The 19,241-nt window shown below is 41.4% G+C and overlaps 1 protein-coding gene across 4 annotated transcripts in view; it reads right to left on the minus strand.

Moving 5' to 3' along the window:
* Positions 1-1,167: 1,167 nt before the first annotated feature.
* tcf12 (transcription factor 12) overlaps positions 1,168-19,241 on the minus strand; it is a 48,114-nt gene continuing 30,040 nt past the window's right edge. For 3 of the 4 annotated variants that reach the window (XM_049717374.2, XM_068650451.1, XM_049717376.2), the window contains 12 exons: positions 14,391-14,490; positions 13,984-14,123; positions 13,456-13,585; positions 13,299-13,369; positions 11,372-11,519; positions 9,046-9,119; positions 7,324-7,515; positions 5,697-5,805; positions 5,465-5,609; positions 5,111-5,340; positions 4,837-4,990; positions 1,168-3,824 (listed from right to left, as the gene is read on the minus strand). In XM_049717374.2, the coding sequence (XP_049573331.1) occupies positions 4,848-4,990; positions 5,111-5,340; positions 5,465-5,609; positions 5,697-5,805; positions 7,324-7,515; positions 9,046-9,119; positions 11,372-11,519; positions 13,299-13,369; positions 13,456-13,585; positions 13,984-14,123; positions 14,391-14,490 (1,482 nt within the window). In that variant the 3' untranslated portion in view covers positions 1,168-3,824; positions 4,837-4,847. Of the gene's footprint in view, positions 3,825-4,836; positions 4,991-5,110; positions 5,341-5,464; positions 5,610-5,696; positions 5,806-7,323; positions 7,516-7,926; positions 7,999-9,045; positions 9,120-11,371; positions 11,520-13,298; positions 13,370-13,455; positions 13,586-13,983; positions 14,124-14,390; positions 14,491-19,241 lie in introns of all 4 variants that reach the window. The other variant, XM_049717373.2, reaches the window with a different exon arrangement.

A 19,241-nucleotide genomic window follows, 5' to 3' on the forward strand; every position in this document is an offset into this window, starting at 1 on the left:
ATGGATGGATGGATGGATGGATGGATGGATGGATGGATGGATGGATGGATCGACTTCGAGCATAAAATAATGAGTGCCCAAAACCTGTTAAGTCCTGAGATGCAAGTAATGAAATGAAACAAAGCAGCAGTAATGTAAACAAGTGCACTCAGCGTAGGTAGTCGCCGACTTTTTAGTCTGCTCGGGGAGCGTCAACCGAGGGCTTTTTGGCCCATCGGTTGCAACAGGAAGTCAGCCTGCACACACGGTGGTCTTGCACATCCGGTCCAACACTTTTACATGCTCTCCCAGAAGAAGTTTTGAAAAGTGACGGCAGTGATTAACGCGTGGAGCCTCGGAGAGCGGATGTGGTCTCGCAGACCTCGGAGTGGCGCTCACATCTGGAAAGTCATCATTCCGCGCAGATGCGCCAGCGACCCGTGATTTACAACGCTGGCGGCGGGCGCACTTCCAGGTTTTGGGGAGCGGCATTTTCATCAGCCTTTCGGGATGCATCCATCTCCGTCCGTCACATGCCATACTGGAGTGGCAGGTTGCACTCGGAAGCCTGACAATTTACACAATGCCACAAGGTGAAAAGCAAAATACAAAAAAATAATAAACCTTGGGATAAAACAATAAAGTAAAGACTGATGACTTATTTAAGATTTTTTTTTCTTGAGTGGGAGTTTGGCTAGGAGTGACTTCTTTTCCTGTGAAATTTGTGTGTGCGCGTGTGTGTGCGAGAGAGATTTCAGAGGTTTTTTTTTTATGAGGCTTTTGGTTGAAATGTTACTTTTTGTGAAAGAGCCAGAGAGAGATTGAGTTTTTTTATGACGTTTTTGGTAGAAATATGACTATTTTTGTGAAACTTCTCAGGTTTTTTTATATTTAGCCTTAACAATTGGCAAAATGAGAGAATATGTCAAAATCCTCTAAACACACATCATCAATAATATCCTGTTCACTTCCAATTGTTCCTTTTGGGTCTCTCATATCCACATTTAGCCAATTGAAAACTAAATATTAAAAAATATTATTTTGAACAGTTATACTTTAATAAAACAAGTTTCTAGAATTGAACATTTTATTTATTTTGTTGATGTGTAGTTTTTACCAGACTATAAAGTTTATTAATTTTCGATGAGCAATAGTAGTACATATAAATGAAATAAACAGCCAAACAACTCAAGTTTATAAAAGATGGCACATTTATTGTAACATAAATGTTATATACATAACGTTTTTCTGTTGAAAAAAGACAGAAAACTGTAATTCTCATTGCCGCATTTTTGAGATGTGCACTGACAACATGTTTGAAGTTTTGACACAAATGTCAACCACGAGAGACTTGCAAATGGACGCTGACATTTCCGGTACGACTGAAACAGGTTATGGTTAAGTAACCGTCGTGTACATTTTACTACCTAATATAGTAAAATAAAGTAAGAAACTTTTTACTCAAAACTTTGCTTTCAAAAATCTAGAAAGAGTAATATTTAGAATTCAAGAAATATTCTTAAAGTATTATTGTATAAAAGACTAACTACAGTGAAAAATAAGCCAAACATTTTTTTTTTGTTTAAACCGCTTTCCTTTTGTATTTCCTTTTTCTATATTACACAAGGGAAAAGCATGTGGAAATACAGCAACTTGGCAAAGAAATACGAAGAGGAACATATGATATGAAGGAAATGGAGCAGGAAGTCACATGGATCGTTAGCGCTAACGTTATGAATACACGTGTGAATACTGTCATGAGCAACAAGGCCACATACCGACCGAGAAAACACCCCTCACACACAAAACTAAAACTGCTCAATGATCGATTCCGAATGTAAACTTTTACTTTGAGTCTAATGGAAGTCCCTTTTTTTTTTTTTTGCACTAAAGTCTCAGGAGACAATATACAGACAACTAAATGGAATATAAAGCAGGGACCAAAGGCTTAAAAAACATGCACACCAAAACATAAATAAAGCCATAGCCAAAGAGAAATCTACTCTTTTGTTCATTGTTGTGCTACAATTCAACAAAATTACATTTTTTCAAATATATGTTCAGCAAAGTGTGAAATATCAAGTCGGGCTTATTTTATTAGGATTGAGCACAATATAACGAACGGAAAGCTGAAAGAAATGACGACACAAAAGTATACCTTCTTTTTTGTATTGAGAAACAAAAGCATAATGTAATCAGTCCAGGAAAAAAAAAAGTGGTCGTCATTATTTGTTTTAAAGCAATATAACAAATTGAAAACAGAACGTTAAGTGTCAAACTACATGTAACAATACTCTGGCTAAAGGAATCTCCTTTAGTTAAGACACTACAAATAGGCAGGGAATGCAAAGATTTGTTGTGTTTATTGTATTCTTAGCATTTTAAACCTATAACAATGTCAAATAAAATGTTCTAGTCAAACTTGAGTTTGTTTTGTGAACAAAACATGACTGAAATTAAATGAACACAAACGTTTGCTAAGTACATGCGCTTAATGGGAGAATAAAAAAATCAATATAACTATAAATAGATTTTTGTTTCTGGGGGGGGGGGGCAGTTAGTGTTTTGTTTTATTTTTTAAACATGCGTTACAAACGGCCAATAAATTGCTGGCTGTGTTCGGAATCGTCCCTACTCCTTCATTCCTAATCACCATCTAGTGGTGCTTTGACATACGTTTGATTTTGTTTTGTTTTTTAGAACGAGGCACTCTTTTTGTTTTGGCCTGCGAAGAAACATTTGAAATACAAGCATTGGGTGATGACTATGAGCTCTATTTAATTCATGCTTCTGTCCTGTTTAAAGAACCACGTAACTTTGTCTTAACGTTCGCTAACTCAATGCTAACACGCAGTTAGTTATATCCCTTAAAGCAACAGCTATACTCACAGGCATCTATTCTTTTTCCTCTGTGAAATGCCTAAAAGCATAGTTGCTCATGTCGTATTTGAAAGTTTTCAGAAACCAAACAAACAATGAAAACAAACCAAAAACAAATACATTGGTACATTTTAAAGATTTTGGAAAACAAAGTTATGAATGACTCCGGCAATCAACAGATGTCAACTGGTGGAACCTCCGCAATAAATATTGAACAAATAAATAAATTATAATAAGAATGTGGAATTTACGGTCAGTTTGACAAAATTAATACAAATTAAAGCAATTTATCTCCATTTAATGACACTAAATTGGAAACTCAAAGATTGGATTTGAAATCTCAAGTCCTGAAACTTTTCTGACAGTTCTTTTGAAGCTGTACTGTGGGATACATTAAGAGCATTATACGAGGGAGAATTTATGCTCACTAGATATTCGGAAAGCACTACAAATAAAGAGCATTAAATAGTGCGTAGGGAGTGATTTCGAACACAGCCAATCTCACTTTTTCCCTCATTTCATCTTTTTGCTTTTGTTTGTAGCGACACGGGCAAACTATGGGTTAAACTGAAAACGGTATACATTTTCCCTTAAGACATACACTTTGAGCTCATGGGCGCAATAAATAGAAGGAGAACAAAAATAAAAGTTGCTGTTACAATGCATTCGTCAATTCAGTTTAGGCACGAGGCAACCTCCACATAGAGTCGGAGGAGATTGCAAAGTCTGATTGTTCAGAAGCGACACGCTTCTTGCAGATCTGCGTGATATGTGCTCGAGATTCTTCTCGCTTTTTGGGGGAGAAATTTGCCGACGGAGTACCGCGCGGGCTCCTTGTCGGTCTCTGTACTGGGTAGCGTTAGTCGTGTGATTTTGGCTTCTGGTGGTCTATTCTCCTCTGCAAGGTGGCGAGAAGTCAGAGGAGTGGCCATCTCAGAGGGGACAAAATGTTCTGCGAGTTTGATCTGTTGCAGACAAGATAAATTGGATCATCAGAGGAGCCGCTATGACGTCATAGAAAATGTCAAACACATTTGTAGTTGATGCAGAAAGTGAACACACATACTGCTTCGATGCTTTGACCATAGTGCCTCGGACTAGGGGAACCGGCGAAGAAAGAAAATACTGGTGATAGTGTCATGTTTAAAAGAAAAAAAAATAGTAAAATCTGTTGACCAGTGTAATTAGACTGACAGAAATACAGAGGTAGAGACAGAGAGGGGATTGACAGCGAGATATAGATTTCGAGATACTGATAACGAGAACATGATAAGAGGCAGACCAAAAACAGACACAAAGCTATAGAGATAGAATTGGAGCGAAAGAGATGAAGAAAAAAAAGAGACAGCGAGAGAGATACTTATAAAGATTCTGTAGATAGATACTCCACAGAGGACTATAGAGCAATAAAAATATACGTAGATAGAGTGAGAGAGACAAACAGAGAGCTGGAGGGCTATGCCAGTACTGTAGATACCGTACATACTGATGGAGACCAAAAGAGATAGCTAGAGAAATATATACAGGTATAGAAAGCTACAGAGATAGACACTGTAGATAGATTTAGAACTAGTCATAGCTAGCTTGTTATCACTGCAGTCAATTTTTTGCACATTCACAAAAACAGGTGCGTTCACTTTCTCTATCCACTGTGATGTGCACTTTCATGATTCCTCGCGCGCCACCTCTCGAGATGTTCAATCAGACCCTCAATCAAAAAAAAAAAAGAAATGAATTGGCAAGCAGTTGAATTGTTGATTCATTTGGTGATTCATCAAATAGAGTGGCCCAACGTTACCTAGTCCTACTGTAGCTTGTCCAATGTGAAGGGCCTCTGTTATGTTTTGCTGCCATTTTATATAACATGACACACACTAAGTTTGGCTTTTGGACTGTTGGTGAAAAAGATGAGAGAAGGACCTTTACATTTTGTCAGCACATCATGAAAAGATGGCGTGGCTACACAGTGAGGTGTACCTGTCTGGGCCTCAGAGGTGGCCGATGGGATTGGATGTGTCAGCCAAGCTCGGGTGGACCCCCGTGTGACCTTGTTGGCCGTCACCGGAACTGCCCGACACTTTTTCCTCCTCCCTTCTCTTTAGGCAGGCCGCTTTGGGGTTAAGATTCCGCTCTGTAGGGCCGGATGGACAAAATCATATGAAGTTATGATATAAGTTATGATACATAGCTTCATAGTTGCACAATTAAAAAAAAAAAGCAGTGTCATTTGGAAGAGGCTTTGAACACACACCTCTAACTTGCTGCTCCAAACTGAGGATGACCGCCACGGCCTGGTGGAGGATGAGCAGTTTGGTTTGAGGCTTCTCGCTCTTCAGGTGTAGCTGGCACATGCGACCCAGCTCCTTGAAGGCCTCGTTGATGTCCCGCACCCGCAATCGTTCCCGGGCGTTGTTGGCCATCCTCCGCTCTCGCTCACGCTCCGCTTTCTGTTCCGGATTCAGGTCTTCGTCCTCAGTCAGACTGCGTGGGTACAAGAAAACACTTTTGCAATATTTACCGATGTTTAACATATTTTGATTCATTTCTGTTCTGCTGTCTTCACAAAACCAAGAAAAAGCACCACATGAAATACTGACGCCTGTACCTTGTGCGCGTGCCAGCGCGCGGTGTTTTCAAGCTGTCGCTTTCATCATCCGACTTGTCATCGCCCGAGAGGGAATCGTTCATGTCATCCTTGTCTTGCCTCTCTACCTTCAGCGCCAAAGTGGTAGCTACCTGACTGGCCAAGCCTGGAGGAGGCGAAAAAAAGCCAAGTTAAGGTAAGCTGGCTATCAGCGATAAAATGGGTCAAGAAGAAGCACGGGGGAGCGTCAGACCTCGGAATGCTTCCACTTGATGGTTGAGTTCTGTGCTGGACGTGGAGCCGGTGCTTGGCAGGCCTCCGTGGCTGTTCAGACTAGCGGTGTCGTCAGCATGGGAAGAACCCTGCGACAAAAACAGGAGGTGCATTGTCAAGACGGGAAGTTGACATCCTTTGCAAATGAAACAACAGCAAGACCAAGCAGCAAGAAAGAAACAGCTAGATCATGTGGAAAAAGTTCCAAGATGGAAAAAAAAAAAGTAGTAAAATGCTGCCTTGAAACATGCATTCATTTTTGGGAGGGAAAATAAACATGTCAACTTGGTACAAAACAGGACAAGTTAATGAGTCATTTACCATTCCAAACAGTATGAGACAAAGTTTACGCATGACTCTCTGTAACCGCAACTAAGAGTCTTTTTCATGTCGAAAAGTAGACTATTTTTAGATTTCTTTGGTGTTCACTTTCAAAAGACATCAAGCTAAACTGAATCCCCGGTTGTGACATAAAAACTAGTACACAGTACCACGATCCCCATTCTTTCAGATGTTCACCACATGCTTTTTTTTTTGGTCCAATTCTCTTTCTACCTCCAAAGGAAGACAGAGAAAGCGTCACAGAGGTTGGAGGGTATCTCCCTGCTTTCCAGCCCAAATGTTTATTGATGTAATCCCCTGTCACTGTTGGCCTTGGTTAACCTCGTAACCCTCCCCTTCTTCGGCGCTACACTAATCGTTGCTGTGCTCTCAACAGGTGCCCTCACAAGTCTTTGAGCACGGGAGGACAAGGAGGAGGAGGGGAATGCCGGGGTTCTGGCAAGAAAAGAAGGCTGCCATTTTCATGGCTGGGCCTGATTATCATACAGCTGAGGAGGCACGGGGTGAAGACACACGTTTCCAACCATTCACATTTCCTTGCTTGTTAAAAAGAAGCGATGAAAAGGGGGACAAAAAGGGGGGAGGTGGGCTGCCATGCAGACTAAAAGCCCGTGGCTGTGTCGAGGCTGGTGAGCCTGTTGGAGGGGAGCTCTCTCCACACAGGAAGCACTGTCTCAGTGCAAACACAGTATGGTCTATCCGGCAGTCACAGTCGCTTAACATTACTGCCGCGGCATGGTGCTCGATAACAAACACGACAAAATCAATTGAGGAACGAGACATTTCATGTATGGGTGGCGTAAATAGTTTTAAAAGAGACAACAACATGAGGTCTGGTTGAAACGATACATTGTTGCGGAATTTCCGAAGGATACCTTTCAGTGAAGCCGCTATGAATTTTGTTGGAACATTCCCAATTATTTATATTTTCTACAGTGCTCGTCATTGTGGGGTACTCAAAAATGCTCTGATACTACAATACTGATACTATTTTATCAGGCTGACATTAGTGATTTGAGTGAAGCTTATGTGTTGTTCAAGAAAATGTTGTATCCAGTAATTATATTTATAGAAAATATGTCTCACATATAGTATGTGTGTGGTGTGTGTTTTTGTCACATGGTGATGGAGTGTTTCTGAACAGGTGGCAGTAGTTAGATGTAAAAAAAAAAAAAAAAGATGGTTTTGTTTCCCAGATGTATTTGAAACACATTATCTTGATTATGGAGACAGAAAAATGCACATCTTTAATCGGGTCTTTGTACCATCGCTGTGGTCCGACTGGAGGCCAACGCTGAGGCAGGGAAACTTGCTCCGATGGCTGCCAGTTGCCCATTTTGTGCCTGGCCCAGTAGACTGTGGATGTCGCTGGGCAGACTGGCGGTGGAGCCCACTGCGTGGTTTCTCAGAACAAGGATTGCATCATCTAGCCGGTCAAGACGGTCCTCCATTCGCGACTGAGGGATTGCAGAGTGGAGGGTCAGGGGGAGAGGGAGGAGTGGGTTGGGGGGGAACGACAGAGCAGCTTAGTATAAGCACATTAGGACCAAAAAATTGAAAACACTGATTGGATGGCGTGGATTTGAAAAGTGAAGATAAAGAAAATTCAAAGGCATCATCACAAGAGGCTCCAAACATCAACAAAAATACATACACTTGTTTGTTTGAAAGTGAATAGCAGTCACATGGAGTGGATTAACATCTGCACTGAAGCAGATTGGGGCAAGCTAATAACACAACCTAACAATGGCAACATAAGCTGAGTCCAAAATAAAAATAACGATTGAATGTCGAGGTCATGAGAGCAACCAAAAAGTGGACAATGACTTATGGAACACGTTATAGATAAAGAGCTGGATCTAAAATACCTCACAGACATCTTTTAAGAAAGACATGGCATCCTGAAGATGCTCATGTAACTGCTGCTGAACTCTGTTTTTCTGTCAAAGTCCAAAGAAATAAGAAGAGGATTAAGAAAGAGCCGATATTCATTGAGAGAACAAGAAAGAGAGAGAGAGAGAGTTTGAGAAGAAAAAGGATTTGCAGACCGGCAAACATCTGCTGACTAATCGGTTCGTAAGGATGAAAGTGTTTTGTTGTGTGCTATCTTAGTACATCTTATGACATTAATGGTTACTTCTTTCATCTTGAGCATAAAAGTCTATTCACAATTTCAATATAAAACAGCGTGTGGGGTTTCTGCAGCTCGTTTTCAAACCCTTTGGCCACTGCGATTAAGAATTTTGATTGCAACACCACAGGGACTGCCAATCAAAAAGGCACAACCGCTTCCTGCCGGACAAACGTGGTATGTTTTTGTGGTTCAATAAAAACTGCACAGTAGCATGAAAACATAACAGGGCCGCAGTTTTTCTACTGCAGCGCGCCAGTCGATGTGTAAAGTATCTCTGCTTTCATTGGAATGAAAATGCTGCAATGCCTCTATTACAGACTTCAAATGAATATGCTTTATATCTACTTCTATGTCACATGGGGCAAGTGGAAACCTGCTGGCTTACTCATTGTGTAAAATGACCGAGAGTGTCTCAATCCATCAGCTATTAGTCACTTCATCCGTGATGAAATCCTCAAGTGGCATGTTTAGACAGTTGCTCCAAAGTCATGGGGGCTTTCCAAACTCCACAGGCAATTATAACTTTGGCTACTTGGAAAATCTGACTCCTACTTTTATTTTGCATGGATTGAGGCAATGTCTCTATGGGTGAAATTAAATCTGCAGCATGGCAGCAAAGGAATCTGGGAGAAGTGGCTCTGCATACAGCTGCTCGCAGCCCCTTGAACTAACCCCATCCCCCCAAGTGTCAATCCTGGAGCGGGAGACAGATGGCAAGTCCTAGGGGACAGGTATTGTTCAGTTATCCTTGACCTTTCACTTAATCCTCTGCAAACATTTGCGGGAACCTCATTGTCATGATAACGCCACCAAAGTGAGCATCCATATAGGCTGACAAAAGACCAACGCTTACCAGTGAGTGAAGGGAGTTCTCATAATTTGGAGAAGACGGGGTCTGTCCACCGGGACGCGGCCACTGGTTGGTACCTGAGCAAGAAGACAAAGGTGCACTGTTGACACGTGATGCTGCTTTCGTTCCATATCAACACGGCTGATAGCCACGTTATGCCTCACTGACTACAGACAGCGGCAACAGCAAACTGTCATAACACGCTGACAAGCCAATTTACTGGCGTCAGGAGATATTTTTATCATTAAGGATGAGATTACATCATTTCCTGACGTCTGAGCGGCATCCTGACACGCGAGCTGGCTGGGAGTTTGTCTAACGCCCCCGTTTCCACATCCTGCATCTCTGGCTCGTTGAGACAATTAAGGAAAAGAACATTAAAAGTGAATTCACTCTTTGGTCATATGTGATTTTTGTCTTGCTTTGTGTCTAATGTTCCAAATAGATTTTGTACAAATCCTTTTTTTTCCTTGGGCACAATAAGCCAAGCAAAATACTTGTTGTAATTTGCAATCATAACCACAATTGAGTTTGACAACTTTTCCAGGTTATTTGCAAGAAATATTGCCTGCAGCAATTTCCAGGCCTGTGATGTCTGATGGAGGATTGCCAAACCAAGTCATTCATTTATATTACGGTAAGTATGACGTTAGAGATCAGGCAGGACTTTTTTTTTTTTCTTTCTCTCATGGAGAAAATAAAGTGTTTCACCTCAACACTACAATGGGGGATAACAACTGCCAATAACAAAAGGAACTTTCGGAAAGAGAGGGGACAAAGAGTTCCATACAATGAAGGCTTGGTATTAAACATACCACAAAAGAAAGAAAAAAAGAACAAAAAAATAGTTTTCCTCCAGTTGTTCCAGTGAATGTCACACTTCATACGTAGCTTTCTGTCATCACTTGGCATAAAAGACTCCAGACTTCAGAAGAAAGGATGAAAATAACTTGAATTTAGCCCCATCTTGTTGCCAGATGAGTAAGCCATGAACTTCACATGCCTCCCATGCCTGCTGGCTATAAATAATATATACGCACATATATACGGGAAAACCACCAGGGCTAATTGCTGAAACATCTAATGAGTAATGATGAATGGCGTTTGCACTTAAATTGTGTCTGGGAGTTGTACTAAATCATTCTGTTACTCATCTCACAAAATGCATTTCTTCATTTGACTATCCAGGATTGAACATTTCTGAACTTCTTTTTGGGCTCCGTATTTTTGGGTAGCCAGATTAAAAAAAAGGGTTCTTGCAGGTCTGTGTGTGTGTGTGTGTGTGTGTGTGCATGTGTGAGGGTTGTGTGTTGGTGGAACAGCTGTCCACGGGGCAGGGCAACAGCTGAGGATGAGGGGAGCATAGGTAGAGACAGCTGTCAGCAGTCCATTACCATACTTGACACTTGTCCATTAAAATAACACACTGGGCTTTCCTGCTTGGTGTCTCCCTCTCTTTTTTTCCCCGCATTAGTGTTTGCAAGGATCCATGCCAGTCTTTTAAATGTCAAGAAGTCAGACATGGGCTACAAAAGTCTCCTAGAATTAAAAATAATAATAAAGGGGATAATAAAAGTGTAACAAAATCTTCGCTCAAATATAGAGGCGTATTATTAAAACTACGCAAAGACCCACAAGCCACTTTCTAAAATGCTACACAATGTTCTGCTCAGTCCAACATAAAAAAGAAGAAAAGCTTTTCATCGATGTAATTCAAAACCACTTCAAACAAATCTTTTTTTTTTTTAAATCCTTAAGCAGCTCAAAAGCCCTAGCCTCAGTCACTTTCAATTCCATTGTTGTTCCGGGGCTTGTCATTAAATATTTCAATCACTTCAACAACAACAAAAAAAAAGAAATATTATATAAACAGATGCGTGTCAGCAAGCCATAGATTCATGAGCGTCAAAGCTCTGGGCAAAAGATGTGACGAGAACCTCCGCCACACTGTGAAGCTGTGTGGGTTGTGCGACTATAAAAGATAGTGGACACGGAAAGTCAGGTACTGATTTAAGATGCGCTGTCGCTGTTGTCAACTTTGCACAAGTTGCATCGCATGATGTTTCGGCAAGAGATGTGCCAGCAAGAAGTGAAAATAGCTGCTCACTCAAACTGCTGGATACCTTCTAATCTCTTTGTTGCATTTGAAAACTGAGAAGTGTTTCCATGGATAAACCCTGGATAACAAAAGTGGATTCACTCAGACAGCTAACTTGTGAGGAAAGTCTATATTTATTCTAGGTTCCTGTCGGCCACAGCGATGGAACTGCTGCCCACCTTCTTTTTAGCCTGTGTACATGAGCTCCTACGAGGAGAATTGAGTTTTTACCTGGTCTTCCAGACGGGTTGCTGGCAGACGTTACCACAGTCCCAGCTGAGCCGGCAGCGCCTGCTGTGGCTGTGAGAGGTGAAGGGGAACCCACAGGCGTGGACGGATTGGAAGGAAAACTGCTGCTCGTGTGGTCAGGTGAGTAAATCTGTGAGAGCAGACAGAATGCGGCGTCAGATGAGGACAATCACTTTGAATACAATCGCTTGTTGCCCTGTACTTTTTACATCTATCTATCTATCTATCTATCTATCTATCTATCTATCTATCTATCTATCTATCTATCTATCTATCTATCTATCTATCTATCTATCTATCTATCTATCTATCTATCTATCTATCTATCTATCTATCTATCTATCTATCTATCTATATCAAGTGTTGGAAAACCTTGATTTCATGTTAAGGTTTTAGATCAGGGCTAGCCAAAATATGGCTCGGGGGCCATGCTAAATTAATTGTCCATCCGCATTTTAGACAATAGAACAAATGCCCCTATGCTCGTCTACGTGACTTAATGTATGTGGTTACCATTTATTGACAATAAAAGACAATTAGCAGTAACAGTAAAGTATCTGAAGCTCCCATTTGGGTAACACTGAGGACACAGAGTTTTACGATAATGCCAATTACAAGGGAAGGAGATTGTCTCTTCAACTCCCACAGGGATTTCATTTGTGTAAGCAACTGCTGGATTAAAGCACAATCACTTCCCCGATTTTTTCCCTTTTAATCAGCGGATATTGCGCTGTAATGGAACATGTCTCGGAAAAAAGGGCGCTAGAAATGGATCCACACTAATTATCAGGAAAAAGGAGCAGATAGACGCAGATTTCCTCGCTAAGTAATGATCAAATTGAGCTGGCAGGAAACTGTTTGACTTCTTTAGAGATGATAGAATGTCCTCATTAATAATCTCCTTATTCAGTCTTGATCTTTGGGCTTTACGTTTTCAATCAACTTGGAGTATCAGGCAAGTGTATCACTGAGCATGGAAGAAAAGGGAGGGGGGTGTTCAGAATGGCTATTTAAGCTTTTCTACACTCGGAGAGCTGAGTCTTTCTCTTTCCTCTACACTCAGACACGCAATTCAGTGGAATACTAAAACGGATTAATAATGCGGTCATCACTGTGTCAGATACAAACAAGACTCAACACAAATCCCCAAACATGCCTCAGTTTCACAAAAGCAAGTTGTTTATAACCGTGACTTCTGACCAAACAATATATGGCCAAGGACGCCGTATTCAAAGTGAAACACGGTTCATTTTACTGGAACAAATGAAGCCCCGCCTCTCCATCAGTCACACTCCCGCAGGCGGCGAGGGGCCAATAAGCAGGGCCAATTTAAAAGGGCGGCGAACAAAAACTCTACAAAGGGCGGCCCGTGGAGTTGAGCCACAGCAGTTCCAAACTCCCCAGTGCCCCCACCCCCACGCTGTCCAACCGTGTCCATTTCTCTCAGCTTTGTCATGCTAATAGAATTGAGTCGCCAAATATAAAAGGCTTAATTTGTTATTACCATCCCTAAACTCAGACTTTCCATTCAGAAAAAGAAAACTGTCCAGCCTTTGCAGTGATGCATGCAATGTTCATTGAAATACAAATATGTCATTTCACACATTGGGTAAGCTTATTTAATGAAAAGTAGAATTTAGGATAAAGGCTGAATTTAGAACAGGGAAAGTGCAGAAATTGCAGCAATGCGTCTAAGGAGGAATTGTATCCAAATGATTAACAGAATTAGTAGCAGTAATAATGTTATTTGTTTCTTCCACAATTTGTTGTTAACACACGAGAGAGCACAGCTTTGACACGACGACAAAACGATTCCACGCTGAATTTTGCATCATCAAGGGAAAGACTGCACAAATTTGGCAAGTATGCTTCCAGTTAAATGCGCGACAGTTGTGTGGTTGCAGCTCACCGAGGCTAAAGCCTTGCCAAGTGCATCTCCGGTCTGTGAGCTTCCAGTTGCGTTCCCCCGATTTGCGGCAGCTTCACACGTGAAGAGAAAGTGCGAGTTAGCCCGGCATTCAAACAAGCCACCGTATTTGCATTAAGAGCAGCAAGTGATAACTTACCCAGCACCCCATCTGTATTGTTGACTGTTGCAGAGACAAATGGTGAAGTGCCTGTGCTGCTTCTGTGGAAGCTGGACATGGGAGGAAGACTGGCATTGACGTCTGGGGAAGCGGAGTGTGCTGGGTAGTTCTGAGAGGGGTGGGGAAATCACACAACGCTACTTTGAAAGCATGAAAGATGAGGTTCATCTTTCTTGTATGTGGAGCAAAGTCAAAGAAAGGGTAGAGGAGTCTACTATACAAACAAGAGCTTAAGTAACATCCTCAGTATCTTTTCACACACATATCATACTCGTACTGTGGTGGCTGTGTTGAGAAAACGTGGGGGTGGAGTATAATCTGCACGCTTGCATCTGGAAATTACATAGAGATCATTGCTGCAATGAAAACCCCCGGCCGGCCCTCAAATTGATAACAAGGAATCGCGGTCCTCTTGTAAGCAGCCTACCGATACACCGTGCAACCCTAATTGATCATCGCTGCTCACAAATATTTGGGTGTGGGATTGTCACCAGTCGATTGGCTTACCAGACGGTCGTGCGAGTGCAGGCTGCTGTAGTTTCCCGACTGTGGCATGTGAGATGAAGATCCTGGAAGCATTCCTCCATAGCCAGGCTGACTGATCCCGTTGGCTGCGTTCCAAAGGTCAGATGAACCGTGGGTACCATCTAATGACAAAATATATGGATGTGTTTATAGAGTGCATTAGAGTCCCGACACAAAGCCGTAAACCCTCAACATGGGATCATCCACAGAGCAGGGTTTTATTTTTCACTCATGGGGATGAAACTCAATCCGGGTTCTCAACACAGCTGAGATAATAGAAAAGTAGAACAAACAACCAATTCATCTTTTATGTCTACAAAAGGCCCGGATAATGAATGCTCCAGTATGATTAAAAGGATGAGCTCAAAGAGCAATAAAAGTTTACTTACCAAAAAAAGTGCTTGCAAACATATTGCTGGAGGGTTTGGGAGGAGAGTAGGAAGGCGAATCTCTGTTGAAGTCCTCTGAGTTTGGAGACGGTGCGTACACCTACGAACACATCATAAATATTAATAGGAACAAAGCAAAGACTGAAAAAGTCGTGAGGGATCTAAAAGAAAGTGTTTTGTTAACTTCCAGACGAATCAAGGTCAATTTTTCAACCTCTAAAGACCAAAAACAAATTGGCTCGAGGAGCAAGGGAGGATAAACTGACGACAAAATGCGTAGCACACACTTTACAGACCAATTTGTAACTGTGCTGCCATTTTACTTCCCGTGCATGACCAAGCAAGGTGCTGACTATCCAACGGCTCACAACCTATGTGATTACTCTCAACCTGTCACTGACCCAATTATGAGTAGTTGTGAGCAAAAATGCAAGTTGCGAGTGCTTAGTGGTGGCAGCAAACGTCACAACAGATTATTGTAGATAACCAGTGATGTATCGCTATCATTTTGTCTGGCAATTTATATTAAAAAAAAAAAAAAAAAATCTGGAGAAGCTTCATTATGCAACCAGATAGCCAAGCATAACAAAGGACTCCATCAGAGGGAAAAGTGGAAGGTCTTAGACAGGTCAAGTCAGTCATCTGACCTTAACCAAATAGAGCCTCCTGAAGAGGGGACTAAGGAGAAACCTCCCCAGACACAAACAAGAACCCAAAGAAGCTGCAGTAAAGGCTTGGAAAAGCATGAAGAATGAAGAATGCAACAGACTTGATGCAATCCAAAAGATTAAACGTTATTCACTTTAACTTAATTTTATAATGTCTGTACTTACATTACTTTCAATCTGTTGAAAAGTGTGTGCTTCAAACGAAAGGTGCTCTGTCTAGAGTTGTCTAACACATCTAGATGTAAATACCCTGAAATAAAAGCTGGATGTTTAAAAGTTTGTTTCATATGAATCTTTTGATCTGAAATCCAAATATCCCCAGTACGTAAAGGAATTGACCTTGCGCATGTATACACCGATATATTTTTTTTAATGATTTGCCCTGGAGCTCTGTTGCTCCAAATGCAAATATCTGCATCCACTTTAATGACAAGCAAGCAATCAAGCTCACGTAGCACCAAACAGCAGTATTTGCATTTTAGATCAGCACAGTCTCTAATGATGGTATAATGATACACACTTGCGCACTCTAAATGACTGTGGCAAATTATCACATTCCCCGAGAGGCAGAAATTCAAATAAACGCTATAAAAACAGTCTGCTTGTCTTTAGATCTGTACCTGCAAGCGGACGGTGTACCCAAACGAGAGCACAATGGGCACACTGTTGTACAGCTACGTGCGTGCCAACTTGGTGGGAGGAGGATCAAACGAGACTGGAGGCGAAAAACCACTGATGTGGTTTGTGACTTCATCCACTCCAGATGGAGGGAGAGAGCCTGAGTGAAAGCGGACAGAGCACGTCGAAGGGGAAGAAAAGATGGAAGGTTCCGACAAATTCGACTTCCCACGGAGAGCACTGGATGACCCTTATCATGTCACGCTAATCAAAGGCAGACCTTCCAGCTATATTCCACCTGCCCATTCCCAGTAAATGCCTCACTCTCTGCTCACTTGTCACGTGAATTCCTCTCTAAATGGCCTCGCATCACACTACGGACCAGATGTGTGCAGTCATACTGTATCCACTAATTCTTTCATGTCCTGATGTAGTGTGTCCACAGCTTAAGAAAGCGATTCACTCCATGAGGCAATTAAATCGAATCACCGAAGCGCTAACAGGTATAAAAATGGCTGGGGGAAAAAAAAAAAATGAAGCGAGCAGATTATATAATTGTTTCTTTTCCACCGCAGGGTGTCTCTATCCGAGCTCATTTGTTGACTGCTGTAATGTGACCGTTTCAATTGAAAATAACAGGAAGAAAAATGATCACAGCAGTAAAGTGGAGACTGGGGAATATACAACTTGTTGAGTTTTATAATTTTACATAGTGATCTACTTGGCCAAATAACAGGCTCCAGCACAGCAATGTTCTTCTTGGCCAGGAACTGCCAGATGCTCAGGGCATTGTGAGGCGCCATGAATTGGTCTGTTCTGTCACAGCTCTTGTTCACAAGGATTGAATAAAACACCACACGATCTCTTTGTAGACGTAGATCACCTAGTCCTCAATGAAGGGGAAAAGCCTTAGTTTGAAATACATCCTCTGTTACACTAATCCTGTAACTTTTCTGACAAACCTTGTATAAACACTAGGGCAATCCATGTTAGCAAAGGATGAGCTTTTATTCCTTTTATTACTGTTGCAAGTCTTGATGCCGATAATGGTTGTTTATTTGCTGAAATGGTTTTATGAGTTGTCTGCGAATTGATGGAAAATATGCTAATTCCATACACACGCTTGCGCCTGCACAACACATGTGAAGGTGATATATATGCAGGACACGGTTGGACCGAGAACTCCGGCTGCTTTGCTGAGCGAGCATGACTCCAGCCCGTTGCTGTCAGGGTGTGTAATTAAAGTGCTTTGGCAGGGGTGGAGCTCTCTTGGGTCCTCTGGCTTACACATGTGACCGGCGCTGATATTAGTTGCATGGAGAGCTCAGGTTAGCTTCACAAGGGAGCCCGGGCTTTTGTTCTTTGCTAGTCATTGGGCAGCATATGGCACTGGATAATGCTAATTGTTCTTTTTTTTTCACCCCAGGCTAACCGGTCAAAGCATTAATAAACCATTCGGAAGACCGGCGGCCTATGGAGGAGCGTGCCCGTCTGGATTTCCTTTTACAAGACCATTAATTAAAAGCCACCATTCACACGGATAAGCAGGGTAGCACGGACATTAACCAGTCACTTCAGTGTAAATGGGGATTCATTCTTAACCCTACCTTAATGCTAACATGCAATGGCAAAATCCAAAACCACATAGGCTATGTAGAAGTGTTGTTACGCTTCACGGAGCAGATATATTAACACAAATGCTGCAGCAACACATGTAGACAGATAATACATCAATACTAACAGTAATATGTAATATTATTGTCATAGAGAAGCTGAGAAAAATTATATTCAAGGCCAAGGTGGTCAAGAACATACCGATCGCACATACCGATAAGCAAGACAATCTGCATTGAAGGACAAAGTGTTAATTATTTTTTGTTTTATTTAATGATGTAGTATAATGTTACAGGGCACTATTTCCCTCATTAAATATCATAAAATTTGTTGTTTTGGTGAGAAGTTGGAAAAAGTAATAGGCTCTTCATTTTAATGGGAAAAGGGTTATACCATATACCCAGTGATCCTTCACTAATTATGAAATATGACAGGAAGGTCACAGAAATAATAAAAAGATAATTAGTAAATAATAAAATGGCTGGCCGAGCGCAGTCTTCATGTCCTGTTTTTATGATGCATGTATTACTTGGAATCAAACCATATCTCTGGAAAATTTATGATTAGCTTTTGAATTCCTGAAGGCCTTAGTGTGCATGACAGACACGTTGCATCTTCTAACTGCTTCTCAGCTTCAACATTTGATACCCGCCAACAAGCCCTGACTTTTAAAATCGATACTAAAATGCCTCACCGAGGGCAAATTCCATTGGCAAGATGTTTCTGAGGGCAGATGATACTAGAAATATTTGAAGCAAAATAATTCATACTTGCCTGGTTAAGTCACAGATTCTAACAAAGCTATTCCTCATGAGGTACCATTGATATTTCTTTAGATTAAAAAAGATCCTGCATAAACTATGTCCAAAAAAAAAAAAAAAAATCAAATAAAGTAAATTTTGGACAAAAACAGCAATCAATCCCTTCAAATTCAAACTCTTAACATCTATTTGGATAAACTTTAGTGACAGCAGAAACTGAATCGAATGTCAATCAACCTGCTTGTGCAACATAACATGCATACACACTTGGCGGATCTAATGATTGCATAACCTTTGGAAACTAAAGATGGATGACAAAACAACCACTAACAGGCAACCTGTCACCACTTAGAAATTTGTAGTGAGAACGGCGTCTGAAACGCATTTGCAAACAACACTAAAAATGTCCTGATATCTGCAAGGCGTTTACTTCCGAAGGAAGAAAGCTTAGTGAGCGGCTCCATCTGTACTGGTTCCGTGCCATCGGCTCACAAGTCAATGGCCCACTGTGAATTCTCCCAGTGATCCAGATGGTGAGCCTGCTAAGCAACTCGACATGACAACAAATTCATTTTAATCGAGTTGATTCGCAGAATGAGCACCACATTTCTCATTTCCTTGCAAAGGAATCAAGGGGGGTGGGAGGGTGGTGGGGAGGGAAGTATCAACAAGCTCTTTTGATCAGAGACCCATTTTGTCCACATGTTATCCATTTCCTCTCCATCGCTAACGATAACCGAAGCCTGTTAATACTTAATATGAAAAAACATCAAAGTCGTCCGTGTTCATTGGGGGCACAGGAAATGCTGTCACTGGTTCCAAGGACAGTTGAAATGCTAAGCTCAAGATGACCTTGACGACATCAAAATAGTGTCATTCTTAGTTTCAAGATGACAGGTGGAAATCAGCAAGGTGTTATTTGCTTATGACAGGATAACAACGGAAGGATTACTACATCACTTCACCTTCACTCAACGTGCTTTCCTTTCAATTTGAAACAAATACAACAACCAATCCTGAGTGACTGAACAACTTCAGCATTCCTCGGGGTGGGGAAAAAAAAGCCTGCATGCCTTTACGAAAAGGCGTTCTGAAAGTTTGAAACAAACAAATATCAAAGAAGTTATTACGGAGATGTTCAGAAATCACATTAGGCTCCCTGTGGTGTCAAGAATGTCGACATGATTAAA

Source organism: Syngnathus scovelli, chromosome 4, assembly GCF_024217435.2.
Source record: "Syngnathus scovelli strain Florida chromosome 4, RoL_Ssco_1.2, whole genome shotgun sequence".
NCBI classification, from domain to species: Eukaryota; Metazoa; Chordata; class Actinopteri; order Syngnathiformes; family Syngnathidae; genus Syngnathus; species Syngnathus scovelli.